At 38.3% G+C, this 24039-nt stretch overlaps 2 protein-coding genes across 25 annotated transcripts in view; one reads left to right on the top strand and one right to left on the bottom strand.

The window, feature by feature from the left end:
- Nucleotides 1-5637: 5637 nt before the first annotated feature.
- LOC118705494 (60S ribosomal protein L39-like) lies at nt 5638-6035 on the bottom strand. Its single transcript, XM_036414321.2, has one exon. It carries the CDS (start codon nt 5983-5985, stop codon nt 5830-5832), a length of 156 nt encoding a protein of 51 aa, XP_036270214.1. The 5' UTR covers nt 5986-6035; the 3' UTR covers nt 5638-5829.
- A 3955-nt stretch (nt 6036-9990) lies between these two features.
- The window catches only part of AHI1 (Abelson helper integration site 1), a 152312-nt gene continuing 138263 nt past the window's right edge, over nt 9991-24039 (top strand). For 14 of the 24 annotated variants that reach the window (XR_006739956.1, XR_006739955.1, XR_006739954.1 and 11 more), the window contains exons 1-6: nt 9991-10131; nt 14145-14213; nt 14986-15072; nt 16791-16915; nt 18995-19554; nt 21384-21553. Coding sequence is in view for 21 of the 24 variants with exons in the window: in XM_045572623.1 (XP_045428579.1) it covers nt 15045-15072; nt 16791-16915; nt 18995-19554; nt 21384-21553 (883 nt within the window). In the remaining 3 variants the exon portion in view is untranslated. Of the gene's footprint in view, nt 10132-10346; nt 10477-10704; nt 10723-14144; nt 14214-14550; nt 14676-14985; nt 15073-16790; nt 16916-18994; nt 19555-20935; nt 21081-21383; nt 21554-24039 lie in introns of those variants that run through there. The other 10 variants (XM_045572621.1, XM_045572620.1, XM_036414253.2 and 7 more) reach the window with 10 other exon arrangements.

Below are 24039 nucleotides of genomic sequence, written 5' to 3'. Positions count from 1 at the left end.
CAAGAGATGCAATATATAATTGATCAAAAATGGAAAGGTAAATATATAAACTTATAACCAAAAGATATATTAACTATGGTAAATGTAATACTTGTTTAGTGCTTTAAATATATTGACCCACTTATCTTCACAATAATCCTGAATGGACTAATACTATGCCCATTTTACAGATTACAAAAAAAAAAAAAAAAAAAAAAACAAAAACACACACACACAAAAAAAACATTCAGAGAGATTGAGTAACTTGCCTAAGGTCACACAGCTAGTAAAATGAGGAAGTGGGATTCCAGGGTGTGTGCCTTATTTATTACACTCTGATGTTTCCTTATATGACTTTATTGGGAAGAGATGGTAAGGAAGGTAGGAGTTATGCAAATGAGTTAAATTGTATCTCTTAGCAGTAGACTAAGGCAATATTTAAGTGATAAATTTACAAAGAAGTGATAAAAATGAAATTCAGCTGAGTAAATTTTTTAAAGATCTAATTGACTTTATTAGGTGATTCATGACCTGGGCTATTAACAAAAGAAAAGAATGGATTATTTTTAGACCATGATATCATCTTTTTTCTTGAGGGAAGGCTAGGTTTTTTCGTGTTTGTTTTTTTTATCTTGCAGATTGCTTCTTTTTTCTATGAGGAATGGAGAGGGCCCAAGTTCCTAATTAACTTATTGGTGCTTGACCAGAAAATCCCAGATTGTTTGTTTAAGATTATATTTCTTAAAAAGATTAAAACAGCAGTTAGGTCAGGCATTAAATCTAGATTTGTTATCATGAGCTTCAGCACAAGTAACACCATTTTGGGCTTGCAGGCCTGTGATTTTGTCTTTTACAAAGGTAATCACCAGAAGAAACAAAAGCAGAAACTGTTTAAAGAAGATTACTCTCTTACACTCAGTAGCAGCACGTTGGGAAGGAAGTGATGAACAGGGACTTAATTATTTTCCCTTACAAGTCTTTCTGTACTATTAATGTCTCACTTTAATAATAATTTATTCTACACATCAAAAAAAAAAACACGTAAAATTATAAATTATACCTGGTTAGGAGAGGGGAAAAATGAAATCATGAAGCTAAATTATACACAAAGATCATGTATTTTTAATTTTACATACTCATTACATAAAGGTAATGTTATATGTGAAAACAAGGAAAGTCCCTTCTCATTTGTGGTAAAGATATCTGGCCTGCATCCCTCAGACACACGTAGGCCTGGTCGTTACCCATAGCAGGGTTTGGGAAGCCCCTCTTCTCACACTTCACAAGAGAGATGAAGCTGATTCCCAAGCTAGCAAATGCATACCGTTTAAACAGTAAGATGAAAATGTAAGCATTAGCAGCCACAAAAGGCCTTACAGCTCAGAAACAGCAATGAGCACCCAAAACATGCCTTTTGTTCAATCAGAGGGCCTCCCATCATAGACGACAGATGAGCTATCTAGAGAGTAGTCTTTAAGGACAGGAAAGGGCTCTAGATTCTTATGAGTGCTCTATGTAAACTGGTGGTACAGGCCCCATTCTATGCTCTATTTATTAATGCAGAAACTGTATTTTTCAGTCCTGAGATTTAATGCATCTCATTCTGATGCATATAGAAACAAAATAATAATAAATGTGCTCAAAGAATATTATAAATTTGAACTAGTAGATTAAGCATCAGTAAATTAAATGGTTTGAATAACAAATGGGTACATAATACATTGTATTAATGGGCCTTACATACCTTTGAACTGTGACAATGTAGGACTCATAATGATATATATTGTTTTGCTGCCATCTAGTGCTCTTTGCTGTAGAGATCTAGAATGAGCATAGTTGAAATGAAATTTTAAAAATTCATTCCTTAGTCTCTGCAGCAGTTCCTGTTTGTTGTTGTTGTTGTTGTTTGTTTGTTTTTTGTTTTAATGGAAACTTCTGAGACTTAAATAAAAACATTTTCCTAATAAAATGGTATTCATATAGACAACAAACTTATAAATAGTTTTATACACTGTGAACTCTGACCTAACCCATATATATAGGTTTGAGGTATCTTAGTATGTCATCCCACAGAAAATTTATAAGGAAAGTTTAGCTATTTCAGTAAGTCATCTGCTAAATTTCAATGTGAAGGCAATTACTATTAACTCATAAAATTCCTGGCAACTTGTATTAAGACTTTGTGGACGAAAGGGGCCACATGCTAGCCTGACAAGCTCAGGGGAGGCCTGCATGGCAGTCTTGCAAACTCAGAGACCTAAAGTTACCACAAAGGATGGTCTGAAATTAAACTTGAACTAAAACCAGTTATGGTGGGTAGTTACATCCTAGGCTAGTATCTTCACTGACAAGGTCAACTTTTACCTTAACTGAGCCTATCTGTCTTTTTGCATCTATAATAACACCCTTTGAAATGTCTGGGTAATTTGTAACTTCCCTTTGTCTGGATCCCTTGGGGCACAACCTAATGTTTGGGGCGCCAGGATAGAGCCAGGATAGATACCACAAATTTCTTCATTATCATGTTAATTGTTCCTGCACCCACCTAAGTATGTGTCCATCATTTTACTTTTTATCCAATCCCAGGGGTTTCCCTGCTTTGCTTTCTGCCACCTCTTTAGTCTACCACCAATGAATTTCATGTAACCCACCTATGTTCCTTTCCTTCGATTGCAATGTATAAATACAGATGTAACCCACCATTCTCAGGAGCATTACCTCAATCAGTTGAGGATCTCCTTCCCAGCATATGTCGACAGTTTGGCTCAAATAAACTCACAAAAATTCTTTACAGGTTTCAATGTTTGTTTGTTTTTTTTTGCTTTGTTTTGTTTTGTTTTACATTAACAACATGAAAGAGAAGAGATTCTTCTTTATGCCATATGTGAAAGAGATACTCTGCAGGAAAAAAAAAAAAAAATCCCCCCAAAATTAGCTAAAAGGGCTGACTAAATTGCATCATTGAGCTCACTAAAAAGTAAAAGAAATTTCCAGGGACCCAAAAGGCAAGAGAGAACTTAAACAAGAAGTGATAATCAGGGACTGAAGGCATTTGCTAATACCCTAAATGTGAGAAGGCTAAAAGACTAATTCCAATGTAACCCTGATATATGGGGGGAGGGGAGGGGCTAGCAATCTGAATCTGTGCCAACAAGCCCAGTGTACATTCTTGATAACCTATAATTAAGCCACTGCTTCTTTCCCAGAAACTGGTCTTGCAAAACCTGTTACCTAAATGCTCACATTTTTTCAGAGGATATAAACTATGAACAGTGCACAGCCCTGGAGGGTGGGGGGTGTTATTAGCATTGAGGCCAGACCATTAGATATGGGGGCTTTTTTGCAAAGCCTGCCAAAGGACCAGAAGCATAATCCATATTTGGGGAACAAAGACCCCAGAAAAATATAAAAGAGAAGCTCCCTGCATGTTACTTTGTTCAAACTTGGAAAGTTATTCCACTGAGTCTGCCAGCGTAATAAATTGTGCAACTCCATTTCTCAAAGTGTTGCTTGGTTTTTCTCCGGTCTTCTACAACAAATGTAGTCCTAGAATGTAATGACCTCCCAACGTACAGGATATGAGTTCTTGTTCAGTGTGGATACTAAGATCTTCACCTGAAACCGGAACCTTCAGAAGACTACACCAGCAAAAGGATGCAAGGAGGCTTGAATATCTGGGCTAAAGTTTGGGTAGAGGAAAAAATATCTTCCCTCCAAACTATAAACATAGCTTCTCTTACATGTGACTTGGGTTCAGATTTAAACTAACCTGATAGTTTGTATATGGGATTTAAGAAAGGAAAAAGGTCAAAGATTACTCCAAGATGTTTGATGTCTGGCTTGAGTAGCTATTGGGTCGGCAAGTAAGTAATTGCGGATTTTTTAAAGAAAATCAAAGACAATTTTTTCATGGAACTAAATAACTTTATTCTGTAATGTATTGCCCATTTTGATCAATGACCTTTTGCCATCTTTCAGGCAGCATCATAATCCCACGTTCAAAAAACTTCTGGTTTTTATTAGCAAAAAACTGAATCAGGTACGATTTGACATCATCATCATTATTGAAATTTTTACCATTCAAGGAGTTTTGTAAAGATCGAAACAAAAAGTAATCAGATGGTGCAAGGTCAGGACTATATGGTGGATGTGGCAAAACATCCCAACCAAGCTCCATTAATTTTTGCCGAGTGACCAAAGATGTGTGTGGCCTTGCATTGTCATGATGGAATACAACACCTTTTCGATTTGTCAATTCGGGCCGCTTTTCTTCAACTGCATTGTTTAATTTCATTAGTTGTTCAATGTAGACATCAGAATTGATCGTTCGGTTGGGTGGTAAGAGTTCAAAGTAGACAATTCCTTTGTAATCCCACCAAACTGATAACAAAACCTTCTTTTGATGAATATCAGCTTTTGATGTTGTTTGAGTTGGTTCACCTGGCCTGCTCCACGATCTTTTCCGCTTGATATTGTTGTAAACAACCCATTTTTCATCGCCAGTTATCAGTCGTTTTAAAAATGGATCATTTTCATTACGTTTCTTTAGCAAATCGCAGCTGCTAATGCGTTGCGTTAACTGTGATTCTTTCAGTTCGTGAGGAACCCATGTATCGAGTTTTTGAACATAGCCAAGTTGTTTTAAGTGATTTTCAATGCATGTATGTGATACATGAAGCTTCTCTGCAATCTCACGTGTTGTACTGTGACAGTCCGAATTGATTATTGCTTTGATTAGGGCGTCATCAACTTCAACTGGACAACCAGAGCGTTTTTCATCTTTGAGTGAAAAATCACCAGAACGAAATTTGGCAAACCAATTTTGACACTGCCGTTCTTTTAAGGCTTCGTCACCATAAACAGCACATAACTTTTTATGAGCTTGCGATGCGTTTTTCCCTTTGTGGAAATAAAAAATCAAAATATGACGAAAATGTTCCTTTTGATTTTCCATTTTTCAACGAACGCCAAACGAAAACTACAAAACAGATCAAAAAACTTTTTTTTACTGATTAACAGCTGAATAGCCAACTATCAAATAACAAAATGTGTTTTACATTTTTACTACGTCTGCAAACCTAAAAATTCAACTGAAGCCATATATGTGTGAAACCCGCAATTACTTACTTGCCGACCCAATAGAAAAACAGAATGGTCACTATGTGAGACAGAGAAAGCTTCAAGTGGGGTTTGTGTGAGGAGGCCAAGATTAGGAGCTCAGTGTCAGAAAAGCTGAGATTGAGATGCCTATTAGACTTCAAAGTGGAAATGTCTAGCATGCAGTTAAAGTATTATTATAAATTTAATAATACTATGAGGGATGTATATGAAAGCTCTTAATTTAAAAAAAACCACCATAACACCTTTTGACGTTTTATTATCATTGATAAAGAAGTTCTGGAATAGAAATGCTGTAGAATGAAGCCATTAAAATGATTAAGATAAATATATATTACTGACATAAAAAACCTTTTAGAATAATAAGATTTGATGAAGACAAAAAAAAAGGTGGTGAGACAAAAAGTATAAAAGATTCTTATCAGTGATTTATATATGGCAGGCTTTCACTTTCTACTTTATAAACATCTGGATGATTGAAATTTTTATGAACATTATTAACAAAGTTAGAATTTTTTTTTTTTAAAGATCTCACACATTTGTTACTGAACCATCATACTATTGCAGAAGGGAAAACAAAAAATCAACAGAGCAAAATCACAAGTCCATTATTTCTCCAATTAAAATGCTCCAACTGTCCAGACAGTAGCATCTTTTCAATCATCTCAAGGTGTAGGCAACCTGGATACAGCATAAATATTAATATGTGAGTCATCTGTCATGAGTGAGTTCTCAAAGGCCCAGTTTGGTTCTTCTCCAATGTCTCCTCTTCGAGTTGAACCTGATTTTATTACCAGTTTTCATCCGAATCCATTGGGGAATGGGCCGATTCTGCTTTTGTTTCTTGGCCAGGAACCTCTTGATCCGGAAAGTCTTGTGGGAAGACATGGTGAGGGAGAGGCGAGCGTGCACCTCGATGGCGGAGAAAGAGCACAAAGTTAGAATTTTAATGAAATTTATATTACATACATAATTGCATGGAAATAAAATATAACACAATATTAATGCAAGAAAGCAAAAATAAACATCTTACATAAGTATGACCAATATTAGAATATGCATGAAAAAAAGACTGTAAAGTTCCCCAGATTCTCTTAGAATAAGGGTAGTGGTACTGAGTACTCTTTCCTTTTCTCCTGGTGTTATATCTTTCAAATTCTCTATAATGTGAGTATTTCTACTTTCATTATTCCTGTTTACCATGAAAATTTCTAAGGATATAAAGAAAAAATATATAATAAAATACCAGATATCTACAATCTGCTTCAACCACCACCAAATTTTAGATATGCATGTGTCATCTTTCCACAATCTGTGTGAGTTGTTTGTTTGTTTGTGGGGTATTTTTGGGTGTGTGTTTGTTTTTTTTGTTTGTTTGTTTGTTTTGTGTGTGTGTGTGTGTGTGTGTGTTTGGGGGTATTTTAAAGCAAATTTCAGATATCTTACGAATCTATTCTATGTATTTTAAAAGTCATATTTTTACATCATCACAATACCATTATTTCATCTATTAAAAAATTAACAAAGATTCCTTAATATCAATACATAGCCCATACTGAAAAATCTGTGCCTACAACATGTCTTTATATAATTGGTTTTTGAAGAATGAGAATAAGAACAAGAACCATCAGCTACATTCTGTTTTGCCTCCAGAATTCTACTCCAGCAGCATTATGGGCTGAGTTGTACCCCCAAAATTCATAGGTTGAAATCCTAACCCCCAGTACTTCAGAATGAGACAGTAATATTTGGAGATAATGCCCTTGAAGAGGTAATTAAGTTAAAATTAGGTCAGTAGAGTGGGCCCTAATCCAATATGGCTACTGTCCTGCTAAGAGGAGATTAGGACACAGACAAGGAGAGTGGGAAGACCATGCGAACACGAGGGAGAAGGCAGCCACATAAGAGCCAAAGAGAGAGAGGCCTCAAAAGAAACCGACCCTGCTGACACCTTAGTCTTGGACTTCTCTTACATGGTTTACAATAATAGCATCTTACCTTATATCCCTGTATCTAAATTTGCTTTCTTCCCATCCACTTTCCACACTGCAGCCAGAGTTTCTTTCTGAAATTAAAATTTGACCAGTTTTCTCTGATTAAAATGCCTTAATGGTACCCCATTGACCCGACAACACTGTCTGGCCCTCTTGTCTTACTTTCTCCCAGCACCCCTAGCCTTATTCTTGACTTTTTGTTATGCTGAATTTATTTCAGTTCTTAGATTATGTTAAGCTTTCTTTTATTTAGCACTAAACCACACCTTTTCTACCCAGAAACTCTTCCCAACCAGGACAACTCCATGTATTTTTAAATGTCACTCCTGTTATGAAATATTCCCTACCTCCCCACCCCAATTACACTTCTGCAAGCTACTGTAAAGATCTACGCAAGAGATAACAGGTGTATATCTCGGCCAGTCTGATAAACTGAGAATGCATTAATTAAAATAACTAGGAGCCCAGTGCACAAATTCATGCATGGCTGGGGTCCCTCTGGCTGGCCTGCAGGGTTTGGGCTGAAGGCCTCAGTCCAATGCTGCCTGCAGCTCCTACCTGCTGCTCCCACTCATCCTGGCCCCACTGTGCCTCCTCCCAAGGGGAGTGGCCTGTGGGATAGGGCTGAAACTGGCTCTCCGACATACCCCTAAGAGTCCCCGATTGCTAGAGGGTGCAGGCCAGGCTGAGGGACCATCAGGCTGGGAAGGGGCCACAGGAAAGCTCCAGGGCATGTCTGACCCATCTCACTCAGTCCCAATCAGCAGAATCCCAGCAGCAAATTAATCTACTAGTTAGAGCATCTGCCTCCTGGTGGTCAGTGTCCATCATAGTGACTTGTTGACTAGTTGACTGTCTGCCCCCTAATGGTCAGTGCACATCATAGCAAGCAGTTGAGCAACTTTAGCATATCATTAGCATATCATGCTTTAATTGGTTGTTCAGTTGTTTTGCCATTTGGTCTGTTTGCATTTTACTCTTTCATTATATAGGATACCTAAATCAGAATGCACCACCAGAGTTATAACCTTTGTTAAAAGTAGGTATGTACATCACAATTGTTAGGACAAATGAAAAACACATTAAACACCTATAATGTATAGTTCCTAGGAGGAGCTCAATATAGGGGTGGGAAAACATGAGTTTACAATTGCAATACAATAAATACATAATACAAAAATAAATTGTTTTGTGTAATCACAACTGTAAACTTACTTTTGCCCACCTCTGTATAAGTCATCCATACCCATTCACAGATGTTCATGAAGTAGCACCAATTATTTGATAGATACAATGGTTAATGCTGGGGCTAAAAAAGTAAAGTACAATACAAACAAAACATTTTATAGAATGACTGTCCAAAGCTTAAGAGGATATATGTACACACACACATACACACACACACACACACACAGCAGGAGTGTTTAGAGGAATTAGTCAACCTAGTTAAGATTCAATGGATGGACAACATTTGGGCTGAGATATGCAACAGTATACATTTACAAGGAGGGATTTTCAGAGAGAGGGGATAAACGTGTGCAAGAATTAGGGCATGAAAAGATATCAACTGTGGTGGTGCACCTATCGATACTTCCACATTGCTGAAGCACAAAATCCCAATGAGGCAATGAGAAGTGAAGCTAGTCAGGCCGAGGGACTAGGCAAAATAACTAATTTTCTTCTCAGATCACGGAACATTTTCAGGAGTTGGCATTATCAGATTTACATTTTCAGTGAAGTCATCCTGGTTAGTGATGTGGAGATGGAACTCCAGGGGTCAACCCTTGAGCCAGGGAGACTCCTAAAGAGGCCCTCTTAAACTAATCCTTGGGAGATGCTGTGAAGGCTGGCATTAGGCCGTGGGCATGGATATGGATAAGCTATACACCAGGGTGTTATAAAGGTAGAATGCACACGGTTTTGGTATGAGATGTATTTAGGACGCTCAACAGGTGATATTGTCTGCAATACTGGGATGATGGTGGCGGCTTCAACCACGACAGAAACCAAGAAAGTGTTTGCGTGGAAGGGGAAACAGCTGGGTCTGAGACACATAGGGTTGGTAATTTCTGCCTTCTCACAGGACTTTGAGAAGCAAAGGAGGTCTGCTCTGCGAGATACAGCGATGCCAAAGGCAATGGAAAAAGCTAGCCTCCACAGAGAGACGCTCCACGCTCCCGCTGTCCAACCGAAGCAACAGGCCACACCGCGGGGCTGCAGCCGCAGCAAACTGAAGGCAGGAGTGACTAGTCCCTGCATTTTTCCAGCCCCGGTGACTCAGACCTAGAGATGGCGCCTGGTGCAGAAAGTAGAAAGTGGGAGGGGGCCCCGGGGAGTAGAAAAGGTTGTTTTTCTTCTTGTTCTCCTTCAAACACATGCTGATCACTGAGCGCCACACGAGCAGGGGATAACGTGTCCCCTGACATTCTGTCTGCGGTGCACTCTGCTCCCGCTCGCCTGCGGGTGGCTGCGAGCGCGCGGGGCACGGCGAGTCTGTTTCGTTCCCTCCTTCGGGTTCCTCCTCTTTTGGGGGAGAGGGTCCCCGACAGCCTCCCCGGCTCGCTCTGCCCGGCCCCGTTTTCCCCAGCGCTGGCTGCGGCTCTGAGCCGCAGAGATGCCTTTGGGGACTGAGTTCAGGCTCTCGGGGCGCCTTCCCGGGTTCCCGGGGTCCCTTTCCGCTCCCTGCAGGAGCGCGCAGCCCTCGGAGCGCGCACCCGGGCGCAGTGTCAGGGCGCGTCCCCCCGCAGGCCTTGGGGCGCGGCCGTGGGAGGCGCGGGGGGCGGAGCCGTGCGGGGCGCCCCAGCAGGACGGCGGTCCAGGCCCCGCCGCGTCGGTTGCCCTGGGAACCGCGGGCGGTGGTGCTGACGTCAGCCCGCTAGGAGGCCCAGGGCCCACTCCCGGAGCCCGCGTTTCCGGCGGCTGCGTTGCTCGTGCGGCCGCTGAACTGCCAGCCGCCCCTCCGGGCGCGCGGGGCCATTTCGCACCGTCCCGGCGTCGGGCGCAGTGGGACGGGCTGTCGGATGTCCGGCGTCTCCTCCCCGTGAGTACGCGGCCGGCCTGTGCCCGGGGAGCGGCGGCCTGGGGCTGCGCGGGGCCGTGGGCGCCTGGGCGGCAGTGCGCCCCCGCCGGCTGACGGCGCGGCGCCGCCCAGCGGACGGGAGCGGGAGCGCCGCCCAGCGGACGGGCGTGGTTTTGGGAAATAGACGCACTTGCCCGCCCCCTTCCTTCCCAGGCTCCAGGGATCTGGAGAGTTCAGCCTGGTGTCCCCCCGGAGAGGATGCAATCTTTGCTTTTCCTGCTCCTGGTTCTGGTTTATGGTAAACGCTTTCAAAAGAAGTCCGTTTCATCCCTTTTCGGATGTCGCCCTGGTGCTGATATTGACCCTGTGAATGCCTTCTTTGTGACATCCGAGAAAAGGTGATGGGGGCGTTTCAGTTTTAAGGGAAAAGCCAAATTAATTAGTAGGGTCTTTTCGATATGTATAAATAGAGGCAAAAAAAGTAGACTAAGACTCTCTGCAGTGAAACACCTGCTGATTGGAGTGTGTGGCCTCTCTCTTCACCTGTTGCATTAATGATTGCTGGCACTGTTTGAGCTTTCAGGAAGAAGATCGTATATTTTTAAGACTATGGTAAATTTTAAAAAGATATTTGAGATAATTCAAATACCAAGAGTATTTCTAAACCATGTGTAGAATCTTGTTTATTTGGGTAGACTATCATCGATTTATTAATTGAATTTTGTAAAAAGGGTTTTTGTTTATTTTCCCCCCCTATGTGCTAGAAAATTCTTTAAAGAGTTTTCCAAACCTCACAACTTTTTCTTCCCTTAATCTTTAGTCATTTATTGGCCAATAATCAAGTGGTTTAAGAAAAAGTTCATGAGATGAAACATAATGCAGTTAATTTTCCTATACCGTTATCTCTTAATAGCACCCGTTAAAAGGGTTGTGAGGGAGAAGATTTAAAATAATGGCACATGTGAGATTCAGGAATGTCCTTTTAAGTCTGACTTTAATTTCTGCCATTGATGTTTCTAGTCACATATTGTTCATTCTATAATGTATTAACACTTAGATTATTTCTGTAATGTATTTGGTGCATTGTTAACTAATATTTACCAGTTGTGCATTAAAATACTAAATAATAAATAATGTAAATTCATAATTTACTTAATGTATTCTACCTATCACATCCTTGTTTTAATACTGTAGTAATGATCACAAAGTAATTTTCTTGAGCACCTACTATGTGTCAGCTACTGTGCTGATCACTTTGCTTTTCAGTATTTCCTTTTCTCCATAGAGTAAAGTTGGTGCCATTTTAATTTCTCAGGCAAAAAAACAACAGAAACAAAACAAAAAAACAACCAAGAAACTAGCTTTAGTGATATGAAGTAGCTTGCCCAAGGCACATTCTGTAAGTGGCAGAACAAGGGCCTGAGTCTTTTTGACCCTAGAACCATTCTTACTGACACCTTTGCCCTATTTTTAAAATGAGAATACATGAGATGAAGAGAACGTAGGTGTAGCCCTCCAAAAGGCGAACAGAACATTTTATCAGCTAGAGGGAGGTGTGAAGATCACAGCACTGTGGGGGCACAGAGAAGCATTTAATTGCCCCTCAACATTAGAACAATCTCTTACAGAGACACCAATGCATTGAGCGTCAAAGGATACTTACACATTTGCTAGATGGACAGGGAGATATGGCATTTCTCATGAGAGAGAGGTTTATGTGTAATGAATGGTACAAAAGCAAGAGTTGGCACATTTGAGGGCTGCAAGTATCATAGTTTTGCATGGCTAGAGCTCAGAATGTGTGTAGTGAAGAAAGTGGAGGTGAGAAAAGGCAAGGGGTCATTTCCATGGTCTTTTTGTCTCGAAGCTACTGCCACCTGTCACTGTCTTTGGAGGTCGGGGCGGGGGGAGAAAGACAGAGGGAAGCAAAATTGCTGAAACAGTGATTTACATCACTGTTTCTTCTCTAGGTCTCACCCTCCATTCACTCCTCACCTGCAGCTGCCAGGTTTCCGCCCCTTCATGAACAGCTTTGCACTTGTGACTTTCTGATTGCAGATCTAGTGAACTCACTTCAAAACTTATTGCCATTCTTGGCACCATAAAATATAGATCGACTCTTTTCCCTTTGGTTACTTACCTCTCCCAGTTTGTCACCTATCTCTCTTATGTCTTTTTACTTAAAAAAAAAAAAAAATATATATATATATATATGTTTTAATTTATTTCATTTATTTTTATATCTTTACTAGAGGCCAGGTGCATGAAATTCATGCACTGGAGGAGGGCTTGTCCCTCAGCCCAGCCTGCACCCTCTCCAATCTGGGACCCCTCAGGGGATATCCAACTCCGGGTTTAGGCCCAATCTCTGTTGACAGTCAGATATCCCTCTCACAATCTGAGACTGCTGGCTCCCAATCCGAGACTGCTGGCTCCCAATCCCTCACCTGCCTGCCTGCTTGATTGCCCCTAACTGCTTCTGCCTGCCAGCCTGATCTCCCCCTAACCACTCCCTGCCAGCCTGATCAATGCCTAACTGCTCCCCTGCCAGCATGATTGCCCCCAATTGCTCTCCCCTGCCCGCCTGGTTCACCCCAACTGCCTTCCCTCCCCTGCAGGCCTGATCACACCCAACTTTCTTCTTCTGCACTTTTTTCCTTGCAATCATCACAGATATAAATGATGCCCAAAACTTTATCCTAGATCTCCTTGCTGGATTACTATACATCCACACTTTGGAGATTTTGGAGGTTGAGTCACACCACCACAATAAAGCAAGCATTGTAATAAAGTAAGTTGTATCTTTTTGCTGGTGGAGGGTCTTGTGTTTAAAAAACACATCTGTGAAGCTCAGTAAATGAAAATGAAATAAAACAAGATATGAAGCTCAGTAAATGAAAACGAAATAAAACAAGATATGCCTGTATTCTGTTGCCTACCAAGCATAATCTGATTATAGTATACATGTGCGCGCATGCACACACACACACACACACACACACACAGAGTAATAATAGTTGTCATTTTTTAAAGGCTTGCCATTCTCTAGGCATTTGTGCTAAGTGTTTTACTTTCATATTCTTATTTAATCTTTACAGAAACACTATCAGTAGTTTACTATTATTTGAAAGATTAGGAAATGGAAGTCCACAGAGACTAATCTACTGGCAGAACTAACATTTGAATCCAGAAATCTGATGATGCTTATCGCCTCTTAGTGCCTCTCAGATACCCATCTTACCATGCGTACTGAGCTCACTAAGTGTCCCCATAAGCCCAATTACAGCTGTAGGTGGTGTTTATTGATGCTTGTTCTGGACTCTGTTTTAAATCATTCAACCCTTACAGTAACCCTTTGAATAGGCCCTGTTGAACTGATTTTACAGATGAGGAAACAGATTACCTAGGATCACAAGTAACCATTCTAGGCATTGGAGGCAAATTCCAGGCCTAAGGTTTTAAATTACTCCACTGTATTTCTCCTATAATGCACTGTATTCTATTTAATGGTTCTATTTTCTATTTATTCTATTTCCAGAAACAAGAATCATCCTTGAATCTCTGTCCTGCCTTTACAGTTGTTTTTATTTAGTCTTTCTAAAATGTGATAAATTTTCTGCTCAAGAGAAAAGAACACAGGTTAAGTTGAATATAAGTAAGCTTTGCTGACTCATAGTCATAGTTTAGCTCTTTTCCTATATATTAAATGATCATGGAATTTTATAAATATTATATTAAATAATTTTCTGCTTTATATTTTTCCTGTCTCTGTGCTGTCGGGGTTCAGTTACTGATTTGTTATTTCACTTGCCTTTGCAGCCTTTCTCTTTTTTAATTTGGGGTCAATTGGAAAGTAGGTGACGAGGCTTTTAAATCTGTATTTACTAAAAAGTAAATATAGGGTCTTATCATCAAAGTATAAGAGATTTTAGTATGTGGATGTAGGGATATTTGTTTTGCCTGTGTACTACTTAGTTGTTACCTAACTCACATAATTAGGTGTATTTATATAATCACTCTTTTTCTTTTGTAAGCATTTCTTCTCTTTTCTGTCCAAAGTACCGTAATACCAGAATAAAATGATAATTGCTGAGCCAACTCAAGTAATGTTTTCCTTTTCCTTTAAGCGTGTTTAGTTTTATTCTTAGAAACATCTGCATCTTGGGCCTGGCTGGTGTGGCTCAGTGAGTTGGGTGTCATCCCATGCACCAAAAGGTTGCTGGTTCCATTGCAGTCAGGGCACATGCCCAGGTTTTGGGCTCAATCCACAATAGGAGGCTGGCAGGAGGCAGCTGGTTGATGTTATGTTCTCACATCAATGTTTCTCTCTTCTCCCTTCTTTCTCTAAAAAATCAATAAAACTATTGCACATATTATGTTCTAATATAGGAATTAATGTTTGTTTGGACACACTTTCACTTGAGCTCATCTCTATTGTAGCAGCATTTTCAGTGGCAGGTTCAGCGATTTTTAAATTCATTATCTGTGAATGTGCATACTTGACTAACATAAGAGTGTGTGCTCTTGTGAAAATCAAGCCTGAGATGGAATTTGGTTTCTCAAAGGTGCATTGAAATGTTTATTTTTACTTGAAATACTTTATTAAAAGTGTATAAAAAGTATAATATACCAAGTTACATATTAATTGCCTTTCAATTTTTTATTTCAGATATGTGACTATTTTATTCAAATGCGATCCAGTTTGCTTCACTTTATGTTGGACTCTAAACTGATTCAGATGTATTCAAGTTATTTACATAAGATTGAGGTAAGAGAGATTGGTATAAACATGATGACACTATTTGCCTAACGAGTATATTATAATTTTTATTTGGAACTCTGGTATTCCAAATAAATCCTCTTTGTTTTTAATAGGATCCTGAGTGAGTTAATACTTTACATTGGAACTCAGTGCTTTCCATAAAACTGAGATTATGCCCACTGGTGAGACTTTTATGAAATGTATGTATACAATACAATTTATTTATTTTAAAGTTTGGATTATTTTAATGGGTGCTTTAACAGATTAATGAATAAGATAGATGTTATCAACTAAATATTAACACTTAGAGATATTGAGTGTTTGATATTCTATTTTCTACTTAATGTTTGTAATTAAGGTTAGCATGTATTCAATGGATGGCAGTTTAGGACTCAACTGGACAAAGTAAATAATAATTACAACAAATGGTTAGTTTTCATTTTTTTTAAAATATATTTTATTGATATTTTACAGAGAGGAAGGGAGAGAGATAGAGAGCTAGAAATATCGATGAGAGAGAAACATCGACCAGCCGCCTCCTGCACACCCCCCACCGGGGATGTGCCCGCAACCAAGGTACATGCCCCCGACCGGAATCGAACCCGGGACCCTTCAGTCCCCAGACCGACGCTCCACCACTGAGCCAAACCGGTTTCAGCTAGTTTTCATTTTTAATCATCAAAATGGATGTTTTATTCTAAACAGTCAGAGGCAAACTTTTTCTTAACATGCAAACCAGTAGATATTTTAAGGTTGGTCTCTGTTACAACCACTGAACACTGTCATTGAAGCAGCCACAACAATTCTTAACAGAGTGGGCATGGCTTTGTTCCAATAAAATTTTATTTACATAAACAGGTAACTGGCATGCAGGCTTTGTTTGCCAACATCTCCTCTGAGACATTCACTCATTCATTCAGCATTTATTTAATAGATGTTTGAGCATTTATTCCATGACAGATCCCATAATAAATAGTAGCTAAGGATGTAGTTGTAAACCACACAGTATAGTGGAAGATACAGATGGTTTATTTATTTATAGATATACACAAATAATTACACAGTTTCAAGTTAAGTGCTGTGAAGGAAAAGAATCATCTGCTTGCTTGAGAAGTGGAGAAATTTAATGAAGTTGTTAGTAGCAGTTGTACTTTAGAAGTATTATTACTCAGGCAGCTTAATACCAGCCATTCAGGGAGTGAGATGCGTCCACACCAAGACACAGCTTCCCATGGGGAGGAGCTTGTTCTGATAGAGGATCTAGAAGGGCAGTATGGCCAGAATGTAGGGATCTCAGGGGACATTGTCTTGATTTGAAGCTGTAGGGGTAGGTGGGCCAGGAAGTATGAATCCTGCAGCACATAGGGAGGACTTGTTTTATTTCTGTCTTAAGTGAAATGGGAAACTCACAGGGTCCCAAGTAAGAGGAGAATAGGATTTGATTTATATCTTAAAGGAAAAAGCAACTTTCAACTTTTAATATTTGTTGAATGTTGATTGTTGACTAGGCAAGTGTTAGCCGTTTTTCATGGAAAATGATCTTTGGCATAAGAGTATTCTGATATTATAGGTAAGGAACACATTTAGAAATGTTAACTAACTTATCTAAGGCCATATAACTAGGAGTAGTAGAAACTACTGTTGCATCATAAATAAAAAGTTAACTTACCAAAGGAAACTTTTAGAGGTTGTAACCCAAAAGGTTAGAGGGATACAGATGAGAGTGGTGTCATCAACGTTAAAAGAAAAGTTTTTTTTGTTTTTGTTTTTTTTAAGAATAAAGGACTGGTTAGTTGTTCTAATGTAGCGGGAGAATGCATGCGGGTACTTATAAGACTGTATTCTTTAACATATTAATAATGTAGCTAAGTTATAGTAGAGTTATTTAGAAAATGACATGAGTCTTTATTATATGTAGTTGAGAATGAAGCCAAAGTCAAAACTGAAGCCCATTTTGAGGAATTGCTTAAGACTCCCAATAATCAAATATGCGAAAGAAAAAAACTGAAGAAAAACATTGGCACGTCTGGAGAAAAAATCTCAGTGAGTAATTGATTATTTGGTAATGGTGACTTAACGTATCTGCATAAAGTTATGACTTTTCATAAAGACTCTAAGGAACTTTGGAAATTGAAAACAAATTTATATTATGGTCAATAAAATGTGATAAAATGACATTTACATTAGAATCAACATCACTATTGGAATATTGAGTTCAGCCTTGAGTGCTGTCCTACAAGAATAACATAAACACTTCATACATGTTCTGATAATCGGTACACAGTTTTTTTTTTGTGTTTTTTTTTTTTGAGGGGATAGTAGTTTAATGATGAGTTGTAGACATCCTACATTTCACTTATAGCGAATTTATCCTACTTATTGTCATGTGACTTGTTTATTTTAATATTCTGTCTGGTGGACATCAATGCATTGTATACTAGCATTGTATATTCTCAAATGAGGCAACAATAAGTGCTAATGTTGGCTAGAAACAGCTGCATATAGCGAGAGGTTCATAGTATACCAGTGTACTACTTACTGCACACCAATTTAGAATTACTGGCAAAATGGGGATGATGAGGTCTCCCCTAACACATACTGTCCTAATATGGAATGTGAGTCCTCTGGTGGTACCCGTGTACGGTATGGTAGGGAATAGTGACATTCAGGGGATGGAGCATTGCATATTGGTATATGCCCTCCCCTTCCGAAAGGTGGGGTACATTGGTCAGAAACAGAAAGAATGCTGAAACAGTTGTCTGCAGGATATCTTTATGGACTCAGTCAAAGTAGAGCCGCCAATTTTCTCTCACTGTCAGAATTTGGCTTTTGTATTTCAGGCCAGACACAAAGGCTAAATTAAATGAATACTCAGGAAATGGGCTGAGGACAGTTCATTTACCTGAAGTTCAGTTTAGATGTTGGGGAGGGACAGACAATTGTGAGGTGACTAAGCATAATCTACTCAGTTTCTCTTAGCAAACACCAGGCCGTTCAAGGTATCTTTTCATTCATAGATAAGTAGCCTAAGAAAAACATTTAGAAATATTTTTCTGGTCAAAAGAATGGGAATAAATATTCCTGGGGGAAATTTAAATTATGTTTTGTACATTATCACTGTTTAGCCTCTATCATCTTGAGTTTCTCCTATCTCATTTTATTCTTATAAGTTGTTTCATTGAGGTGATATCTGCTTTACGAATGACAATTTCTAAAAAGTTTATTTTGTATGTTAAATTAACTTTAAAGGGTGGAAAATATTCTGGATTCTCTAGCTATTAATAATATCCTTCAGCTTGGCCAGAGTGGCTCAGTTGGTAGAGCACTGAAAGTTTTCTGATTTGGGGAAAGAGGTACTGGTGTGTGCTTAGTTTGTCATTTGATTTAACTTGGGAATATTTAATCTTTGCAGTATTTTCAGTGATGCATTTGGACTAATTGCAGGTTGATCCTAGAGCTATCATACACTTGTTGGTTTTAGAATATGATTATGAAGCAAGATAAATGACCTATGCATGCTTTCTGATGGGGAACCTGAAGTAAGCTCAGTGGCTCTTTCACCAACTTCTCTTCCTTAGTGTATGGATCATTCTGCCAAAGAGGAGATAGCATTTGAAATTTGAGCAGTTAACTTCTTAAAAGTCATTAAGGACTTTTTCACATGTTAACTCATTTGATCAGAAGCTACCCTCAGAGATTGCCAATCTGATGTTGGGAGAATGAACTAGGACAGTGCTTATCAGGTGCTCTAGGATGTCATTGTTCAAGTAAAAATATTATATAATTTTCCCAGTATTACACATTATTGAGCACTAGTCACTGTGTTTTATTTAAAAATATATGTATATATTTTATTGATTTTATACAGAGAGGAAGGGAGAGAGATAGAGAGTTAGAAACATCGATGAGAGAGAGTCATCGATCAGCTGCCTCTTGCACACACCCTACTGGGGATATGCCCGTAACCAAGGTACATGCCCTTGACCAGAATCGAACCCGGGACCCTTCAGTCCCCAAGCCGACGCTCTATCCATTGAGCCAAATCGGTCCCGGCCACTGTGTTTTATCTTTACATAACTAAACTATGCTTAGCTGAAACTTTGTTATTGTGTCTTCCCCTAGCTTGACACTGTGAGAAGCAATCCTCGGAAAATGAAAGAAACGAAAAGCGATGAAGTAATTGCTGCTAACACTAATAACACGAAGAAGAGCATGCGAGCCCTTAAAAACAGACCAAGCAATCCACAGTCAACAGCTGAAAACCCAGATGAAGATGGGAGTGTACAGGAAGACAAGCAAGAACAGGCAAATAAGAGGACTACAAAAGCAATGTGCCAGATGACTGCACAAGAAATGGAACAGGAAACTTCTGAGAAGAAGGTGGACTTTCTATATCAGAAAGTTCAGATGAGGTTACAACCAGGATTTGCTTATCACAGAAGTGAGAAGGCAAATGAAGAAAAAGGAAATAATTTAGATGAGGAAGAACAACTGAAGCAAGAATACCAGCTCCAGGTAGCTGAAGAAATGGCAAAGGAGATTAAGAAGAAAATAAGAAAGAAACTCAAAGAACAGTTGGCTGACTTTCCCTCAGATACTTACTTGCATGATGACAAATTAAGCAGTGAAAAAAAAAGAAAGAAAAAGAAGAAAGCACCAGTCCTGCCTGAAGCTGAAACAAGGTACATTATATTCATAGATATAAAATGCCTTCTTTAAAAAAGACCTATTCTTTTCAGCTTGAAATGATATCTATAGTTTCACAAAGAAAATTCTTAAGACTTTCATTTGGACACATTGACAGAACAGTGTATGCTAAATGTTTTACCAAAGTTAACTCATTTATTCCTTATAACAACCCTATAGGGAATAGTAGTATTATCTTTTATAGATGATAAAACTGAAGGGTTTATGTCACAGAACCAGTAAGAAGCTGAGCCAAAACCTTAGCAGTGTTGTTCCAAAGACTACCCTTAACTATTCACTTACATCTGCTTTAAAAAAAAATAAAAATATTTTATTGATTTTTTACAGAGAGGAAGAGAGAGGGATAGAGAGTTAGAAACATCGATGAGAGGGAAACATCAATCAGCTGCCTCTTGCACATCCCCTTTTGGGTATGTGCCCACAACCAAGGTACATGCCCTTGACCGGAATCAAACCTGGGACCTTTCAGTCTGCAGGCTGACGCTCTGTCCACTGAGCCAAACCGGTTTTGGCTATTCAGACCTATTAATGTGGGCTACTCACAACAGTGGGCATTTGCTTCTCCAGAGGGAGAATTCACAGTCTTTTTGGAACCTAATCCTATTCATAACATCTCTCACTTTGGTCATACACTTGTCTGCTTAGAAGTATCAAAGGAAGGAAATTAAACAAGACTATGAATATTAGGAGATAGGAATTATTGGGGGCCATCTCATTGGTTGTTACCACAGTATATTACAAATTTTCTTCTCATAGCTACCATATAAATCAGGAAGCCATATTCACTATTAGATAAGTTTAGTGCATGGCCCTGGTCCTTGTGGCTCAGTTGGTTGGGTGTTGTCCTGCACACTGAGAAGTTGCCAGTTTGATCCCCAGTAGGCAGCTGATTGATGTTTGCTCTCACATTGGTGTTTCTCTCCCTCTCGCCTTTTCCCTTCCTCTTTCTAAAAATCAATAAAAACATTTTTAAAATAAATAAAATAAGTAAATAAAATTTAATTCATGAATTTTAAATAAAACCATGATTGATATAACAGTGACATGCAAAGGGTATTGTTCTCTTTAAGAAATAGTATTTGATGATGTACTAAAGTATGATGGTTTTCTGAGGTGAATAATTGAAATATTCTCTAATTTTTTTTATTTCTCAACATCTTTTTGAAATATAATTTTATATATAATGGAAGTCAATTTTTGATTATTTAGATGGAGATGTTTTACTTGATAAATTACAAACTTTACTGGCTGGTTTCTTACTACAACAATATTTACTTCTGAGATGCTACCCTTTTACTATTTATTAGCTAATATGATGCACATTTTCATTTTCAGCCTTCTGAAAATGTAGTGGCACACCAACAATTATAAAACGAGCAATTTTTAACTAGAAACCAAAGGTTGAATATCTGAAGCCTTTTGAAAACAGAACAAACTTAGAACACATGTTTTGCTTTTAAATAAAGTAATTTAGAAATATGGTCTTTTATTTGACAGCAAGGTGAGGATGCTTTGATCAATCCTGTGTAAAAACAGATCCATTGCTCATAAAATACAATTTCATTTTCCCCTGGAGTTTAGAGCTCAGTTTAATTTGACTCCTGGGGAATATCCATATGTCCTGTCTGACAGCTAGCCATTTTAGTGCAAAAGAAAGCATATGTATCTCCTAGTTGGAAATAATATTGATTTGAGGAAAATAATATTGATTCGAGAATTATCCTTGCCTCCAGTCACTGTTCACTTTGCTGCGGTATGAATAATAATATATAGGTAATGACGTATATTTGGGTTAAACTTGTAGGACATTTCCCATGGATGACACAATTCAAGGTGAACAAAAGAAGGAAAGTCTAGTTACTTCAGATAATCATCAAGACGATGAAATAACGACTGTGGGACAAAATGTAGTGAACAGCATGCAAGATGAGACAAAATTCAAACCAAAGAAAAAGAAAAAGAAGCCTAAAGCAGGTTTGTTATTCCGATTAATTGAAAAATGTTTTCCTTAGTAGAAATAACTTGATTTTAGAACTTTCAATCCTTAAAACTAAAAATCTTATAAAGATATAATTGAAAAAATCCAATATAGAATATTTGGTACTTATTCTTGGATTCATCTAGATTAAAACAATTATTTGTGACAGTATCTCTGTGATAAGTTAGTATCTGTTTGATTCATCTCTAATTCCTGACTTAATTTAATTCAACTCTAGAATGATATTAACTTTGTAGTTGCTATTATAGCATAGAAGATTTCTTCTTTCTACCATTGAGTTTAGAACCCTAAATAATTTAGACTCATAGTGGAAAGCTATAAATGGTCAACTGCCAATAAACATTTCAGATGTTGAGGCTGCATACTTCTGTCAAACATGGGGTCTTCCCAGTTCCTCAGCCTAAGTCAGCTTATGTCCTTCTCATTACTCTTTTCCCCCTCTTGCTTCTGATTTTCCTCTTTACTCATATCTTTCCTCTTATTTTCCTTTACTTATTACTCTTTCCTTTTCCCTACATCCTTTTGTTGTTGTTGTTTTCAGTTTCTATTTAATTGGCCAAAAAACTGGCACTATAATAGGCAATTTTAGACTTTATGGTTCTTATTCATTGGATTATGCAATTGATGATGTTTTGTGGTTTCTGTAATTCAATTTTGGAAAAATGTACATATTATAAATGTACTACTTAGTGAATATTTACAGACTGAGTATATGTATAGAACCATCATCCAAATAAAAAAACAGAACATCATTGGCACCCAGAAGTCCTCTCAAGTCCCTTTCTAGCTCATTGTTCTTTAGAAGTAAATACAAACACTGTCTAGACATAAAAAATAAATGCATAGTTTGTTTTTGCCTGCTTTTCTACTTTCAAATAAATAGAATCTTAAGTACTATGCTTTTTTGTGTCTGGCTTTTTTCACTCAAAATTATTTTTGTGACATTTATGTTATTATTGCATGCTTATTCATGGTCAGTTCTGTTTTAGTACTGTAGAGATATCCATTGTATAAATATAGCACAATTAATTTACCTGTTGTATTGATGGACATTTGAGTTTCTTGTTTTAGGTGGTAACAAATAAAGCTGTAATGAATATCCTAGTCATGTATTTTGGCAAGCATATGCATACATTTTTATTGAGCATACTAGAGACCTGGGACACGAAATTTGTACATGGGGTCTGGGTCCCTCAGCCCAACCTGCACCCTCTCTAATCTGGGAGTCCTCAGGGGAACCCTCTCTAATCTGGGAGCCGTGATGGCTTAAGCCCTCTCCTTGGGGTTCTCTGCTCTCTGCAAGGCCTGGCTGCTCGGTGCCCACTGTCCTGGCTGCTTTTTGCGGCTGGGGCAGGACACTTTCCTTGTTGCCGCAGGGATGAAGCAAGCATTCCGCCAGGCTGCTCACGCTGCTCACTCTCAGTGGCCGCCTCGCCAAGATTGGGGGACTCTGGTGGGGCTGAGGGGGCTGAGTGCCGCCATCTTGTGGCCATGGTTGCTGCTATCTTTGTGACTGAGTGAAGGTTAATTTGCATATTTCCCTCTTATTAAATAGGATTCTTAGGAGTAGAGTTACTATGTCATAGATTATGTGGACTTTTCACTTTAATAGGTAGGTCCCATTTTTCCAGAGTTGGTCAACCAATTGATACAGGCCATATTTGAGAGCCTCCATTGCTCCATATTTTCACTAACATTGGTGTTACTATTTTGAAACGTTAGCCATTTTTAGTTGTGTATATTTCATCTTGACTTTAATTTGATTTCCATGATAACTGGTGATGTTGAGCATCTTCTTCATGTTTGACTACTTGGATTTCTTCATTCGTAAATTTGTTCAGATCTTCTATGTATATTTTTTAATGGAATTGTCTGTCTTTTTTTTTTATTAATTTGTGAGAATAATTTATATGGCCAGACATTAGTCTTTACTTACATAAAAATTTAGCTATAAATCCTTCAGCCTACCTCTAAATGCTTTTCCCTTCCTAGAATGTTAGTCTATATATTGCTTCTATACTTTTCTCATGCCTTTAAAAAAGTACTTTTCTGATGCCTTTAAAAATAAAGTCTTTTTAATTCATTTGGGTTTTTAAGTTTTTATTACCAAAAGCATTGACCTACTATATCCTGCTCAGAAGCATAAATTACAGTTATAAATGAATTGAGTGATATATATTCCACTTGGAAAAGAACTAGATAAAATTATTTTTTATCTTTGCTCTCTTTTGTTATTGTTGTTGTTGTTAGTCCTTGTTAGGGAAAATAAAGATTTCTTATTTTAATATATTAGGAAATGCAGTGGTTTACTCTTAGAATGTTATCTAATATTACCTGGCTTTTTCTTTTGTTGTTGTTTAAATATATTTTTATTGATTTTTAGAGAGAGAAGAAGAGAGAGGTAGATAGAAACATCTATCAGCTGCCTCCTGCATGCCTCCTATTGGGGATCAAACCTGCA

Source organism: Pipistrellus kuhlii, unplaced genomic scaffold (genome assembly GCF_014108245.1).
Source record: "Pipistrellus kuhlii isolate mPipKuh1 unplaced genomic scaffold, mPipKuh1.p scaffold_m20_p_5, whole genome shotgun sequence".
Classification (NCBI taxonomy): domain Eukaryota; kingdom Metazoa; phylum Chordata; class Mammalia; order Chiroptera; family Vespertilionidae; genus Pipistrellus; species Pipistrellus kuhlii.
Note: the sequence above shows the minus strand (reverse complement) of the source record. Positions and strands in the feature narration are given on the sequence as shown.

Bases quoted from the DNA above. Each gene is read 5' to 3' on its own strand.
- LOC118705494 (XM_036414321.2), bottom strand. From the start codon at position 5,985: ATGTCTTCCCACAAGACTTTCCGGATCAAGAGGTTCCTGGCCAAGAAA.